This window comes from Haplochromis burtoni, unplaced genomic scaffold (assembly GCF_018398535.1).
Source record: "Haplochromis burtoni strain Fernald_Lab_line unplaced genomic scaffold, NCSU_Asbu1 Contig_79, whole genome shotgun sequence".
NCBI lineage: Eukaryota > Metazoa > Chordata > Actinopteri > Cichliformes > Cichlidae > Haplochromis > Haplochromis burtoni.
This window is the reverse complement of record NW_024582440.1, coordinates 789,878-806,710: the sequence shown is the minus strand read 5'-3', so window position 1 is coordinate 806,710 and position 16,833 is coordinate 789,878. Positions and strand designations below refer to the sequence as shown.

At 37.4% G+C, this 16,833-nt stretch overlaps 1 protein-coding gene across 27 annotated transcripts in view; it reads left to right on the top strand.

The window, feature by feature from the left end:
* The first annotated feature begins 3,482 nt into the window (after window positions 1–3,482).
* znf740a (zinc finger protein 740a) overlaps window positions 3,483–16,833 on the top strand; it is a 24,094-nt gene continuing 10,743 nt past the window's right edge. For 4 of the 27 annotated variants that reach the window (XM_042222099.1, XM_005924828.3, XM_005924827.3 and 1 more), the window contains exons 1-12: window positions 3,492–3,890; window positions 6,283–6,445; window positions 6,654–6,836; window positions 7,478–7,624; window positions 8,256–8,376; window positions 8,618–8,701; window positions 10,780–10,863; window positions 12,669–12,752; window positions 13,238–13,321; window positions 13,801–13,884; window positions 14,313–14,396; window positions 15,048–15,131. In XM_042222099.1, the coding sequence (XP_042078033.1) occupies window positions 6,401–6,445; window positions 6,654–6,836; window positions 7,478–7,624; window positions 8,256–8,376; window positions 8,618–8,701; window positions 10,780–10,863; window positions 12,669–12,752; window positions 13,238–13,321; window positions 13,801–13,884; window positions 14,313–14,396; window positions 15,048–15,131 (1,084 nt within the window). In that variant the 5' untranslated portion in view covers window positions 3,492–3,890; window positions 6,283–6,400. The other 23 variants (XM_042222097.1, XM_005924822.3, XM_042222098.1 and 20 more) reach the window with 21 other exon arrangements.

Sequence of the window (16,833 nt, the reverse complement as noted above, 5' to 3'; positions counted from 1 at the left end):
GTACTAGTGTTATAAAATGCAATGTTTCATCCACAGAATGCAGTAAAATGCTTAAAATAGAAAAAAACAGAAGTGAGACATACCATCAGTAATCAAGGCTCCAAAGTCAAACATAGCATTGTGCCAGCTCAACAACATTACTAAAGCCACTATTTAAGACCTGCCTGTGGAAAATAGCCTATTAAATGTAATGGGTGTCAAAACAGGTTGTGTCAGGGAAGGGACATTGAATGTTTGCATGATATTTGCCTTCTAAATAAGAGCAGCTGGATGAGCTACAAGGAAGGAAGATCACAGCTTTAATTTTTATTTTCCACCATTTTGCTCAAGTGTATGAGTCCTTGAGCAAAGTACTATCTGTTCTCTGTGCCAAGGCTGTTACAGGGAACTGAACTCATCTCAAATGGGGCCAAGTGAAATATTTAAGTTAGTGGCGGTTTTTCAGTTGAATAATTTGTGTTCTCTACCAAAGAAATGCATATTTGCTCACTCTTCTACTAATGAGAGGAATTTTTAGTCAGTTTCGTTATCTAATGAGGATCTGTTGCTATTTTGAAAACATTTAAAAATACATTGCTTGCATCTTAAAAGAAGTAACTGGTATCACATTTTCGTAGTGAAACTATTAGAATTATAATAACACACTTCAAAAAGGCTGAGACAGGAGCACACAAGCCTCTTTTCTTTTAAGGACATGGGGGACATATTTATTTAAGTTCTACTTGTTGTTGATTATGTTGTGTCTGTGTTTGGGTTATTTATTGCTTATAAAGTTTTGATTATGTGTTTCTAAACTAAACATTCCCAGTTTAGTTTCACCTTTTTTACAGTTTACTTGGTAGTTTGTTTGTTTGTTTGTTTTGTTTATTTGTTGTCATGTTTTTGTTCCTGTTTTGTTTTGTGTGCATGGTGTTTCCCATCTCCCTGATTTCCTCATGTGTCTATTTAAAGTCTCAGCTTGTCTTAGTTCTCTGTTGTATCATACTGTAATACTATTGTCATGCCCGGGCTGCATTTCTGTTTGTTTTACCTGGACTTTGTTTTCTGCTGGTGTCTTTGATTACATGCTATGCCTAAATAAAAGATCAGACATTTTTTGTTCCCTCAACTTGTTGGACAGTCTGCATTTTGGGTCCTTTATCCACACAGGTCTGATTTGCAGACAGAATGCACCGTGCATCACACCACCGCAAGTGCCAACAATTGATACATGAGCATCAGAACTTGACCAGACAGCAGTGGAAGAATGTGGCCTGGTCTGATGAATCAAGTGCTCTTCAATCACATGGATGGCTGAGTGTGTGTGTATTGCTTGCAGTATGGGAAGAAATCAAGCAGGTTCAGCCAGTGTAATGCTTTGGGCAATGCTGGGAAACCTTGGGTCCTGATGTTACTTCGACTCGTATACCTATCTAAGCATTACTATAGGCCTGCCTGTTCTCATGAAAGCCCGCCTTTTCATGGGAAACGGTATTCCCTGATGTCTGTGGCCTCTGTCAGTGTGATAACACAGCCTGCCACAAAGCAAAAATGGTTCAAGAATGGTTTACGGAGCACAACAACAGGTTTGAGGTGTTGACTTCAAATGTTGACCTCCAGTCCAGCATCTGTGTACAAACAGTTCCCATCCATGGAGGCCGCACCTCGCAGCTTACAAGACTTAAGCTTGATTTAGACTTCTGCAGGAAATTTATGTCCTAACTTACATAGTAACCGGAAACTCCTTTTATTCCTACAGCGCAACCATTGAAGTCATTGTGATATGAATTGACCCGACATGTAGTTAAATTCCTTGGGAGGCGCATGTCAAGTTACGTATAAGGTTGCAGTGTAGGGTTAAAATGGAGTTACAGTTATGACACAAGTTATGATATAGATCTGATGCAAAACTCTAATTCACATGTTACAATTAAATCTGTTGCTAACATCTTGGTGTCAGATACCACGGCACACCTTCAGGTGTCTAGTGGAGCCAATGCCTAGATGAGTTAGGGCTGTTTTATCACCAAAAAGGGGGACCAACACAATATATGGCAGGTGGTCATAATGTTATGCCTGATTGGTGTATAAACTGATGTCTTCTACCTGTGATGTAAGGTAATTCAATTACATTTACATATTTCTATTTTTATATGGCATCAGTTCACAACAACTGCCTCAGTGTGCTTTACATTGTAAGGTAAAAACCCTACAGCATTAGAAAAAAAACAAAAAACAACAGTCACATGAGCCTCAGGCTATTACCTGATATGAGCACCACAGCCTGCTCTGCACTACTCCAACAATAGTGCATTACTGTAAACTTTACCACAAATGTGCAAACTAACCAGATTAGCCTGCACTAAATTGCACTAAACTGTCTAGTAAAGTACTTTCACGAAACCTTGTCTTTAAATACCACCAAATTAGCATTCATAACACATCATATAAAAACCACTATCTTTAAAAACACAAAAATATAAATAGATCATTACAAGCATGAGACTGTCCCCGTGTATATACTGTATGTATAGTAACTAGCTATTCATCCTTATTTATTTATTCCACAATTTATCCCAACATCTTTGCACTTGTCACCATTAAACATATGAATATCCCATACATGCTCTTAATGTCTGTGTCATGCTGCTGTGTTGCTGTAGTCCCCACTGTTTGTCTATTCTGTTTACACTGAGAGCAAAGGGGGGGAAAGGAGCTCAATTCCTTGAATGTGTACACAGTCTTGGCCAACAAAGCTGTTGCTGATTTTAAATTTCCGCTTCACTAAAAGTTCACTTGCTGAACAGTTTCTTTTGAAAGTAACACTCATCTTCCTCTCGTCTTGTCTTGCGTGCATATTAATTTCTAAAATGTATCACGTTAACGTTTTTGTTTGGGGTTGTTTCTCTCTCCCTGGGAAATACAGCGAGGAGAGGAGGAGCTACAGAGGAGGGGTTTGTGTTTGCTCCTCCTCTGTAGCCAGCTACTGTAGATGCTGGAACACCGCGACCGCTACCTTACATCTGCACCATGAACACATCACAGGGATGAGAAAGAAAATATCCTAGGTGTTGTGCCAAAATAAGTTAACAAATTAATAAAAGGTAATAATTTTCCAAAAAATTTCCTGCCTACACTAGCCTACATTACCAGTAAGGCTAGTTTTATGACACAAGCTACAAGATGCGATAAACTATAAAAGCCAATAAGTAATCAATGATATCCAGCATTATATTATTAATGAAAAATAAAATAATCATAGCCTATTCTAATTACCGATTGATATAGATTAATTAGAGGAAATGTGTTTAATTCAGGCTAATGTGTAAAGCAAATACAAAAGGAAGGCTCAAAGTGCAGAATGAAACTGACTAAAAGAAATCAGTGATCCTTACACTATTGACAATGACGTCACCAAATCTAATATTGCTATAGGAATAAAAGCTGCAGGGTCCACAATAATAATAGTAATGAGCTAGTGATGGTTATTAATTTGGCCCCATGTGCACTTCAGCCAAGCATGTGCAAAGCGGCAGCAGACTGAGCTACTACTATAACCCTCCGGTGTTTGTGTGCACGTCCCTGTTTTCTGTCATTTTAAGCGCTCGCTCCTTTTCGTCTGCGTCTCTTCAGTCGTAGTCTGTATCTGCTGCAAACTCAGAGACCAGCAGCACCACAACAGTGTGGAGTGGGCGTCAAAATCCCCACGCCACTTATGAAAATGGACTGAGTTTTTGTCCGCCCTTTCGAGCCAAGGCTCTCTTGTTCACGGGGAGCTGATAGAAGATGACCCTTTTCTCTTCGCTTGAGGAGGCTTTGCTGCTGTGTGGGGGAGTGGGTTACATCCTGTGGCGTTTCCTGTGTTTGTAAACTAGACGGTACAGAAAACGTCGGGCGAGTGAAGCAGAAAGGTAGGTAAATATATTCTCATTTCTTCTCAGATGCTGCGCGGATTCCAAATGTGCATTACGCGGTCTGGTAGCTTTATCTGCAAAATCCACCGTGTGGTAGTAGAGCAAATGGGGGTTTGCACAAAATTACGGCGTCAATGTTAGCTTTCGCTAGGCCGCTAACAAATGTTAGCTTATTCGTCGGGAGGGGGAGGCACTCGCTGCGACGGCCATCACGAATGCCTTTATTACTCAGTCTTGTCTTGAACCGCTTTAGCTTACATCATAAGAAGCGTTGTTTTGTAAAAATAATAATAATAATATTATTACATAAATCTAGCAAGATATATACTCTCGCTTTGCAGCTGTGTTACATCGGTGACCAGGTGGGCTTCAAAATTTGCTCGATTACTGGCAGTAACATTAGAGTGGGCGAGGGCGCCCGCGAGCAGCTAGCTGATGTTAGCTAGGTTGTTCCAGCATCAGCAGAACTAATGATGGGTTGGGTGGTAGTTTGAAGGCCACTCGTCGGTAAAGCTAATAAATTATATTATAGTCAGTATAATATAATAATATTGGCTCATTTAATTTTCTCCGCCATCACAAAACACAGCTACTAAAAACTGAAAATAACTATGCGACGTGTTCGTGTAGTGTTTTAATCAGTGTTGGCTGATGTTAGCATTTCGCTAGCTGTCTGTTTTCCTAGCAACGTTAGCCCTTTTTAGTTAACCCACGCCGATGGCGAAAACCTGTTATAAAAAATATTGTTGGCCACGGTTAACCTTTATAGTGTTGCACAAGCGTAGCATTTAATCCGTATAATGGTGAGTATAACAACGATCCTTCAAACTAACACAAAACCCCATGAGAACCCCTTCACAAGACCGAGCAGTGTTTCTTTCGGTAATTTAATGGCCTCCTCGTAACATTCGAGTTAACAAACCTCGTGTTTAAAAATACAAAACGCACGTTTAAATGCAAACGATCAGCGTGGGTGCAGTCGGAGAACTTTACGTGCTTTTTTTAAATACTTTATTTAGGCTTATAATTTATTGCATTGCAAGCACTTTTGCATTAGTCTCCAGCAGCACACTAATAATCACCCTCGCTCATATATATTCCACAACAGCTAAGGTTTTCTCCATGATATCACCCCAAGTTGTACTTTACAAGGGGATTCATGTAATCTGAGTTATTTCCTTCAAAATAATAATAACCTCCCCTGATAGACTCGCACCCACGCAGCTGCTTCTTTTGTGCTATTAAATGTTGAATTCTGGTTTGTATTTTACATGTTTTTTTTTCTTTTGTTACCTTTCATACTTAACATATGTCCTGCACTACCTGCACTATAAATGATACATGTTTTTTTTTTTGTTTTGTTTTGTTTTTTAAAGAACTTCCCATGTTTAAGTGTTTGGACATGCTAATTGTCTCATCAGTCATCCTGTTATTTTAAAATGTGATTTGTCTGACTCTGCTGTAGTTTCTCTGCAGTATGCCAATCTTCACACGTTTCTGTTTTTGCACAAATATATACTTAATTCTGAAGACCTGAAGGTTTTACACAAATTGAAACCAGCTAGACTAAAAATGACCTTTCATGATGCCTTACAAGAGTTTCGTATTTATTACCTAGAGCAAAGTGGACCTTTTTAGATTGTTGGCGCAGAGCTTGTTTGTTTTTTTTAAACTACTGGGGAAATTTTCATAACCAAACTTCATCCAAATACATACACCAAAAATTATCATTTGATGTGCACTAGGCTTACAGTATTTAGTAGATTAACAGAAATGGTTCTCAAAACACGGAGCTTTACGATCCTTACAACCTATGCAGCATATACTGCATCTATATGCTGCACATAAATGAAGTGATGCTAACTTAAAATGTGTAAGAATATTTAGTTGTTATAAATTTGCATGCATTGTACTTAAAGCTACTGTAAAATCGATGCTATATGCATATCACTTAAATTCACCTCCACACTAATGTGCAGAACTGGGAACAAAACAGATTCGAATTGTAAATTTTCCCACCCATATTAATGATCTCTTGCAGTCATAATCATCTCTGTCTGAGTTTTTGTATTTTTACTTTTTATCATAATGCTTTTTATTATAATGCATACTCATCTCATCTTTATGAGATGAGTATGATATCTGATCATGATTTGGCGTGTTTATTATAAAATGGGGAAAAAACATAGGTGTAAGGTAAAAAATATAGCACGATTAAGTAAATCTTAGCCACAGTTAGTAAACCCTTTATGCAAATCGTCCAATCATTTGTCCAAATGAGACACATTTCTGTATTATATTTCTTTGGCATATGTAACGGTAAAGACAGCAGGTGCTGCTGTTGTAATTTAATGTTTGTCTGTTTCATCCACATCCTCCTCTTCCTCAGTTTTAATGCTTGATGAGTGAGGTGGGTGTGGCTTCCCACCAGCCCGACCATCCTGACTGACGGATCTCTGGATGACCTTGTCCCCACCCCTGCCCCTGCGCTCACATATACAACAGCAATGTCACATCTGCCCAGCAGCTCAGTCCGCGACCATATGAAATGGGTTTGTTTTAAGAACACCAAAGTGGTGACAAATAACTTTATTTGCAGTCTTGTGTCACTCAGGATGTTGTCGTTGATGACTGCCAAAGCACATTGCGTGCTACTCGCAGTATTGTCTTAGATGCAGATCATTTGAAATTGCAGACTGCTGATTTGTTGAAATGCTTGATGTGTTTGGTAAAGTGTTGTTGTTAACTCTTTCTTTGCAGGCGGGGCTGCTTGGCTGCGAAGCGGTCCTGTCCAGTATGGCCCTGATGCAGGCCAGCTCCATGGCCGCTCCACCCAAAAAAATGATGGCTCCACTTGGCCATGCACCACCGCAGAGAGAGGGACCTGACCGCGCTCCTCAGAGCCATATGATCCTCCCATCTGGAATGAGCTGTCCACCCCTGGTTAGGACCCACGTGGGAAATGTGGAGTGGAAATTGGGCTGTTTTATGTTGTGTTACTGATATTCTGAAGGGTGTAAACACTTGGCACAATTCTGAATTATGAAATTCAGAATGTAAGCGGTCATCCTATTGTGATTTCTCCCAGTTTAAAACAACTTTTGCTTTCTGTTTAGCATTTTAACTTATAATTTAGATTGGATATAGATTGAAATTGGGATGGAAAAGGGAATTAACCTAAGCACTAACAAGTTATACTAAAGGGTGCGTAGTTAGTTCCCTTTTTAGCCCATTTTCCTTTGTTTTCCACAACTTAGAAGTTTTTTTGTTTTGGCAAACGAAACTTGCAATTACCAGAAAATTAAAGAGCACTTATCAGTTCTCCATCAGAAGGTGTGCCAAATGGTTTTAAAGTATGTAATGGTTTAACTAAAATTAGAAAATACAAACCTCAACTGTTATATGTGACCAACCTCTGCTTCCAGCGTTGGCAGAAATGGACATAATGGCTAAACTGCATCATTTCAGCTCAGTAATGTCCATACTGTTTTGTCTCAGAGAGCACTTTTAACACATTCTTAAAAATAGGAAATAATTAACTTTTTTTTTCCTTTTTTTTTTTTTTTTTTTGTCTGGCTTGGTAGCTTATCCGGAAGGAAGGTGAATTCCAAGCTCCCCGCCTGCTGGATGAGAAAGAGATGAGGGCCAACGAGGACATGCAGCAGAAAAAAAAGAACAGGAAATCAGTAACGCCCTGTAAAGTGAGAGAACAAGAAGGAAGGGGAGGGAAGGTCAGTGGCTCTGATTGCTAAATAGGGAATTGTCTCTGTTGCGTCTGTTAATTTTTGCTCACTGCAGAAAATGCGCCCAAGCCGCTTTGTACATATTTTGTAGTTAAAGCATTTAACTTTATTCGAGTGCGCCTGACTTGGATCTCTTGTGTGCACATTTTGTTTGTGTGGGGGTGGGGGGAGGAGCTCAGGGAAGATGTGGAGGGGGTGGAGGATCTCTGGAGAGGAAAGAGGGGGAGGGGAGCAGAGTGAAGCAGAGCACAATAACTGCAGTTGTGTGCATAACAGGGGGAGCAGTAACATGAGGGCATTAGGCCATTGGAAGGGGTTGTGGGGTATTTTGTCAATTCAGATGTAAATGACGTAGTTTGAAAAACAAAACAACCTTTTATGTTGTCTTCATTCATACTGCTGATTTTAAGGATTAGTGGTTATAAATAACTCTCATTTTATATCTTAGGAGAGTAATAGCTATAGGACTGCACTTGCTGACATTTCACAAGAATTAGAATATCATCCAGTTCTGATTAGTTGGATGGGTGCTTTTTTGGGGGTATAACTGAAATGTTACTACACAATGAAGGTGTAGGATTTAAACTGTTTAACCACTGTTCCTGACCATTCTCCGTAGGGCGCAGGTGGCGATGAGAATGGTCCATCATCCAAAGTGCAGAAAAACTTTATTTGTGATCACTGTTACGGAGCATTTAGGAGTGGATACCACCTCAAAAGACACATCCTCATTCATACAGGTATGGTTTGTGTTTGGAACGGCTCAAGTGCAGTTAGGCCAGGACAGCCTTTATTGCCTAAATATGTGAATGACTTGTTAAAAGAGGCTTTGAAAGCTTGAGTTATACTGAGTCTAGGAGTGTGGAGCGACTGTGAAGTTTTGCAATGGCCTGCTTAAAACATTGTTTGGTAATAGCTTTTGCCTCACAGCCACTCGGTATCTGTGGGGACTTTAACTAAAACTGGTGCTCTTCGGTTTAGGGGAGAAGCCGTATGCTTGTGCCGTATGTGACATGAGGTTTATTCAGCGTTACCACCTGGAGAGACACAGCCTCATTCACACGGGTATGCGTCTTTTAACCGTACCCATATTACATAAGTCTGACTACTTATGTAGTCTGTCACTTAAGTCAATGGACAGATGCTCAGGATTCATTTTGTCAGTGGACAGTAATTTCCAACAAAGCCACTCCCAAAATCTGTTCACCTCAAAATGTTCAGTCTGATAATTATGTGTTCCCAATAACTGGGAAGTTTACAGTGGGAAATTGAATACTGTGTGGTCCAATAATCCCGAGTCCACTATTAAAAACTCTTACTTTTTCAGCATTTATAACAAGTTTTCTTCCCTCTGGATTATATTTTGATCAGCATCAGTTGTAGAAGTATTTGCAAAATTTTAGCATGTATATTAATTTAGTCTAACAGAAATGATGATACAAATTTCTTTGTGCTCAGTGTTAGATTTAGTGTTTAGAGTGGGGTTTTTTCGTTGTCTTTAGTTGCACTTTTTTCCTTTATTTTTGTGTGTAAATATTAAGATACATTTTAGTAGTTTTCTGTTTTAACATTACAACTGTAAACATAATACAGTCCATTTCAGTCAATAAACTTGCACAGCAGAATCTTTCTTGCTTGTTTACAAATTTGACCAAATTACAAAGACTAAAATTAAACGCCTGTGTATATTAGTCAGTTTTGTAACACCGCATTGCTGTTAAACAATTCATTTTTGTCTAAAATCCAGGTTATGTTATTCTAATAAAGTAAAATGTGTTTTTGTTTTTAGTTTATTTTGGCTAACTCTACCGTAACCCTGAAGCAGAGTTCAGCTGTAGGTCTTGTGGAGGCTGAAATTACTACCAAAGCTCTGAAGCTTAGCGAATAATTACTACCACTGCTCAACCCATTAAAACAGCAAAGAAACAGAGGAAAAAAGGACATAGCAGTAGTAAGGTGAAGTCAAGGTGTGTAAAATGAGATGGCTTATCTAACAGATGAATAGCCAACCAATTGCATACAGCATCTATATTTTGGTACAGCTCAGGAAATTAGTCTGTGTTGTGACTTTGTGCAAATTCAAACTGATTTGTTGGGTCTTGTTTCCAACTTGTTGGCTCTTTGCTTAGACTTTGGCTGTGTTTCCTTTTTAATTAGCAAGATAAGCATTTCTGATCTGGACTTTTGTTTGCGCAGTGCTGTTTGATCCTCCCAAGATGTCTGTCTGACACACTTGTCTTAACACAGTTTGGTATTTTCTTTTTTTTAAATTTAAACTTCTTCATGGCAGATATACCCATGTTTTCTGATGTTACCTTATGCAGTACAGCATGTTACAGTGCAAAATGATGGAACACAAGTACAGCAGACCACATTTGACTACCCTTTCTTCTACAACATCCTTTTTTTTTCTTTTTCCCAAATATCTGCCAAGACTTTCTTGCATGCAGTTCCTATACAAGTTTCAATTCAGAAGCAGATATGTTGGTAAACGTTCTCTAAACGGTTGTTTAGAAACCAGCAGTATCAGTACATAGATGAATTATTTATTATTTTTCCTCCCCAATATTCTTAAATTTCTAAATGACAACACCCACAGTTCTCTTAAGACTTTTTGATAGTGGACTTAAAAGTGGAGTTAGACCTGTGGACCCGTTTCTGTGAATTTGAATGCCTGAAAGCACAGACTGCAAAACATGCAATTCATAGTTATTTGTGCATGTTTAAAATCATTTAAATAATTTTTGTATGTAATTCTTTTTTTATATGTAGTAAAAATGACTGCATGGACATCAAAGGACTATGTTCTTAGTTTTTTTTTGTTGTGTTTTTTGTTTTGTTTTTAATTATATAAAATATAAACTAAGGATTTTATTTAAAAAAAACACTTGGATTTTTTTTAAAAACCTCATTGTTTTATACTATGCACTATGTGCAGGTCAGAGCTGCTGCCCCATTATTTTTTTTATTAGTTTTATAAATGTAATTAAAAATTCACTAATAATCTTTAAGAGTAACCACTTGCACTTTGTGGCAAAATTGCATCTGTTCTTTATTTTCTACATTATATATTATATAATTTTTTATATAATCGCTTATTTATTAGAATGAATAGCTAATAATTTTATGCTCTGTGTGTGTAGGGGTGAAGCCGTACGCTTGTTCCATGTGTGACATGAGATTTTTCCAGCGTTACCACCTGGAGAGACACAGACTCACTCATACGGGTATGCGTCCATTTACCGTACCCAGTTTAACTTTTAAAATCAGTTCTCTGAAATCAAAATTTATGCATTTAAAATCAGACACAAACAGCTTACAGGTAAACATGCAGCTGGGAAAAGGCCTTTTATAGTTTTGCTTTTGTTTTGTTTTTTGTAAAAGGAGAACATTTTTTTGTGGGATTGAACTTTTGAGTAAGTGTTGAACACATTGTTTAAAGAGCTCTTTAGGGTATTTGTTGTACCATGAAAGGACTGAATTTTAATATATTCAGAAGAGAGGAAAGGGAAAGTTTATCATGGTACAAAAATGCATCAGCATTTGATTTGCTTTATTTCAATCATTTAACGCTTGAAAAAGACACTTCAGTATACATCAGAATGTTAAATTACATGCACACAGCGACAAATATTAGCATTTAGCATTGCCCAAAGTGGTGGACTTGTCAAAGTACATAATCCCTCTTGTACCATTGCTGTGCACAAAAATCTTCATTCATGCAATTTTTAGCCAAGGGACAAGACTTTTGTACCAAAAAAAAGTTGTCCAAACATTTGAAGTTTCCAAATGTGCTCCAAGGGTTTGATCTATCATGTTTGAACTTTAGCTGTATTTGGGTAAGTGCTCGTTGTGAAGAGCAAAATAGACAACACCTTTGTTGAAATGAAATTTAAAAATAATTGACTGTCATCTGAGAATAATTTCACTTTATTAACATTTTTAAATTGTATGTACATTTTTTTTTTTTTTTTTTTTTTGTGGTGAATCTCTAAAGAACAACTAGTGTACGAAACAGGAAGTGTTGACTCAAACAACTGGGGGCTCTATTGGGGTTACCTGAAGCCACAAAATATTGGCCGTCCCTTAGAGGTCAAGTCATCACACACAGCCAGTGTAATCCCGGATTGATACTCTTTCTGCGGCTTCACTTCGGGCAAAATGAGTAAAGCTTGCCATCAGCTGTTGTTTATAGCTGCATAGTTGTGTACCAAGTAATCATGAAAAAGCGGACTTTTACTTATTGATAATTGACTTAGTTGATCTACAAACGAAGATTGAAGAGTTCAATTAGTATTTTTTTTTGTTCTTCTTTGAAAAGTGACATTTCAGTAATGTGAAAATATTGTTTTGTCTAAATTTCACATTTCTGTTAACTGTATGAGAAAAGTCATATTTAAGTAGTTGATTTGATTTGGCCATGGTATATTATGGGAATAGTCCTTTGATGTCCACATTTTAAATGTAAACTAATGGCTGAGGGCTTCATGTTTCTAAGCTGTAACTGCCTTGCTTTTTAATTAACATTCATACAGTTACTCAGTTGCGTCTCTTGTAACTTTATGGTAGAAAGCAGATTGTAAGCTTTTGCAGGCCATCATTTTGGTGTGCAAGAAAGAAGCACGCATCTAGCAACGTGTTTTCTTAATTTTGCTGTAAATGGAATCAATGTACACTGTGTCAGGAAAAACCATTTGCTAAAAAATGCTTTGTTTCCACGAGTGATGGTTAACTTTGGAGAATGTTTGTGCTTCGGCTGGCCGGTGTAATCGCGCTCACTAGTTGTCTCGTTGCTGACATGTATGGCTTATGCCCTGTTGCTGCTTTTTTTTTTTTTTTCTTCCCCTCATAGTGCTATTCAGTTTATTTGAAAATGAGCTGCCCCCCTTTCTTTCATTGATGGAATGTAAAACAAATCGCTGTTTGCATGAAGCCTGGTTAGAATATAAAATGCCTGCTAAAGTTTTGAGTAACTTGATGCCTTCCTTTGAAGGAAGGTCTTAGCTAATGTGTTGATACTTTGTGTATGTAGGGGTGAAGCCGTACGCTTGCTCCATGTGTGACATGAGGTTCTTCCAACGTTATCATCTGGCAAGACACAGCCTCACTCATACTGGTATGCGTCTGCTTACCGTAGTTCATTAGGTAGACGTGTTTTAAGTGTCTTAGCTTTCTACCTTCGTGCATCGTGAATAGGATTCCAGCCCCCCAAAAAATAAATAACATGTTGAAGAGCATGAGGATGTATCCAGACATGTAATAGGAGGATGGAAAAAGTGGTAAACCTTTAGTTGAAATCTTGCATACATAGTAGGGGTATGTAAACAACCTCAGCTTTTCCCCTGCTGAAAGCTCTACTTTATCTGTACATTTATACCGTTTTTGTTTATCTTGTTTTTTTTTCAAAATTTCACTGAAATAAGTCGAGTGTTATCATAGTTCCTATAACCACTGCTAAATCTAAATTGTGCGTTGGCTTCTCAGGCCGATTGGTATAATATGTGAAACAAAAAGAAGAGCTATTCTAAGGGAAGAGTTGTGGTCATGTGTTAAAAATTGATGCCGTTTCTAGCTGATATTTACAAACTTTTATGTGTGTAGGGGTGAAGCCATACGCTTGCTCCATGTGTGATATGAGATTTTTCCAACGCTACCACTTGGCAAGACACAGCCTCACTCACACGGGTATGGGTCTGCTTTTTTTTTTTTTTTTTTGCTGTCTTGGTGCCCAAATACCCAATTTTAAGTTTGCAGGCCACTCCTTTTTATAGGACCAAATACTCATAAACATCAAGCATTTTTAACTGTTGAGGCATATAAGGAGTGCATTTCAGTTTTCTACCTCAGTGTTACAATAACAGTCATCTTGATGAGTACTTTGAGTCAATTTTGGCTCTCAAAAAGCTTGTTGGCATGAAAAGTTTTAAGTTTGGCAAAAGACATTTTTGTTTGCTTGTTTTTTTCCCCCCCCACCACCCACCCTATTTACAGACATGTTAACAGATTATGAAATGTTAGACATGTGCATTTAGTGTGGCACTGTACTGATGCCACTGCTTTTGGCATGTCTGGATACATTATATAAGTGAGTCCTTGAATTCATTGTGCTTATTTTATTATTGTTATTACTATTATTTTCAAAGGATTTTGCTCTGTGTGTGCAGGGGTGAAGCCATATGCTTGCTCTATGTGTGACATGAGATTTTTCCAGAGATACCACCTGGCAAGACACACTCTCACCCATACGGGTACTAAGTTTTACTTGTCCCTCTCACTTAACACCATTAGGGCTTGTTGATATTTGTTTGTATGTGTGTGAATCACCTACCCAACAGACACAAAGCAAGCTGTGATTTTTTTTTAAAAATTTTTAAAAAATTTTTTTTTTGTTAGTTCATTTTCTTGACTGTTAGACGCTAAGAATTAATAGTTTTGTCTTTTCTGTTGTATACGTTGTATTTGCTAACTGCTGTTAGGGTTTATGTGACACATTTTTCTGTCTTGTATGTTTAGAATTAGCTGGTCATGAAAGTACTTGCTCTTGTTATTATGTAATATTGACTAGTTTATGTAGATTGACAAATTTTGTGCACATAGTTCATGAGAACCTTTTTTTTTTTTATTATTATTATTATTATTTTTGTCCCCCCTAAAATTTCACACTGTATGCGTTTAGGGGTGAAGCCATACGCTTGCTCCATGTGTGACATGAGGTTCTTCCAGCGTTACCATTTGGCAAGACACAGCCTCACTCATACTGGTATGCTTGATTAATTGTTCCCCTTTCACTGTGAAACCTGATATATTTATAAACCATATACTCATTTGTTTTATGTTGATTTCACCGTCTTATATGATACTATAATTATCACATTGTTGGTAAATTAATTCCCCCTCATAAAAAAAAAAACAATGTTTAATAGAGCTTTTAGGCTTTGTTGGAAAACTGTCCACAGAAAAAGTGACTCTGTCAGTTACCTTGTTTTGTGATTAACACTGTAATGGCACTATTGCATGGTTATTCTTGACTATTGTATATTGAATGAAAGATACACTACACTAAAAAGCCTTTAAATTGCAGACATTGGTAGTATAAAATGTCGTTTGCAAGTACCTGTTTCCCCACATCTGGAGAAACTAAATGTTGGTGATTTTTCTTTTTTAATTATTTTTTTTTTAGTGGGTAATCGTTAAGTTTCAACCAAACTTTATGATGTAAAAATCGGTTTCTTTGATTATTTTTGATTTCTTAATACGCCTTTTAATGTCTGTATATTGTTAGTCTTTTCAGTGTAATGTGTTGTCAGTAAAAAAAGCATGCTACAATAGTTAATCTGTCATTTATTTAAGTGGTGTTCATCACTTTCACCAGTGTGTTGAAATACATCTGATGTTGTTGTGCTGTCTTTAGGAGTGAAGCCATATGCTTGCACCATGTGTGACATGAGGTTTATACAACGTTACCAACTGGAGAGACACAGTCTCACTCATACAGGTATGCCTCGCTTTTTAAATCTTGCCCCCCTCTCACCCTGACTTTTCCTTGCATGTGCCCACAAATAATGTTTACATGGCTGCTTCAAACTCGAGTTTGTGTTGCTTTCTATCACTTTTCTGACAAATGCTAATTTGTCATGATCTACCTGTAAGGATCTTCTGTAAGAATTTGTGTAGTAATATTTCCCCCATACTTTGTATATGAAATGACATGATGACTATAAAGTGAAAACTCAGTACCTCTCTAGTGTTTATTTAGCTATTAAAGTCATAATTATGTGTACTTTTTTTTTTTAACCTAACAATTATTGTGGTAACTCTGTTTGATGCTTCGGCAGAGATGGGCAGTAACACATTACTGTAATCCAATTATGGGTTTCAAGTAATGAGTAAAGTAAGGGATTACTATTGCAAAAAGTAATTAGAGTACTGTTACTTTCCCGTAAGCAGCCTGCGTTACTAAACTGTGATTTTGTTTGTGAGAGTGTCTGATGACAATGATAAGCATACGACGTCCGTGGCAGCAACAGACATGTGTAGATCAACAATGGATAATATGGAGAGAGTACGACCATGCAGCGTTTAAAGCTCCGAAGTAGTGACATTACTTTGAGTTTGATTCCGTAAAAGTGACAAAAACATTAGCGTCCGCTGTACACTCTACATGCGAAGAAAACTTCTTTCAACAGCGAAGTATTAAACTTTAAATCTGAGCAAGCACATAGCACGCTGCCATGGGAATGTGAACTTCACAGAGAAACCCCTGGATACCCCCCACTGACATGACCGCTGCGTCACCGAGCAAACCTCCACTGGCCCCACTCACTGGAATATGCAGAAAATAGGTTTAAATGTTAAACAAATTTCTTCCAGTCAGAGACAGTTGCATATAATTGAATTTTTGCTTGATGCAATGTGCATAAAGTTAAGACACTTTTTCATTTGATTCAAATTTATATGATGGATAATGCAGAAAAAGTAGAATTAGGCTGAAAGGTCTATTGCTTTATCATATATTCAGGTTGTGTATCGTGTGGGGGGGTTTTTTTGGGGGGGGGGGGGTATTTGTTTTTTTGGTTGTTTTTTTTTTTTAAAGTAACTAAGTAATCAGTGATTGGTAACTAATTACTGTTTTCAAGTAACTTGACCAACACTGCATTTCTAAATGAAACATTTGTGAAAAAAAGTAATGCTAGTTTATTTCAACTGTTTATTTTATTTTGTGGAATTAAACTCAAAATGAAAGAGCATGAAGGTGGTGAGTCTGCAACTAATGTTTTTATTCAAAAGTACAAAAGATGATATTGACAGCTATGACATTGTCATATTTGCATCATTTACAGTATGTATCAACCTTTTATATTAAACCTTGTAAACTGTGTGTGTATGGGGAAGAACAGAAAAAGGAGTCGTATTACTTGCAGCTTTGAATATTACAGTTAGCCAATTATCTTGATATAATGAAAACATTTCTTTTTTTTATTAAAAGATGAGTGGGCTTTTTTGTTTTTTACATGTTGATACTGAATTTAAGATTTGTTCATTGGGAATTGTTGTGCAAATTTACAAACTGAATTAAGGGGTGTAGGTTTTGTGGCCTTGTTGGAAGAAGTGGGAGGGGACTTTAAGGGAAACATTATCTTTTCAGTTGATGGGAATGTCACTTAGATCGGGACTGCCACTATCCAGGCCAGTGTTTG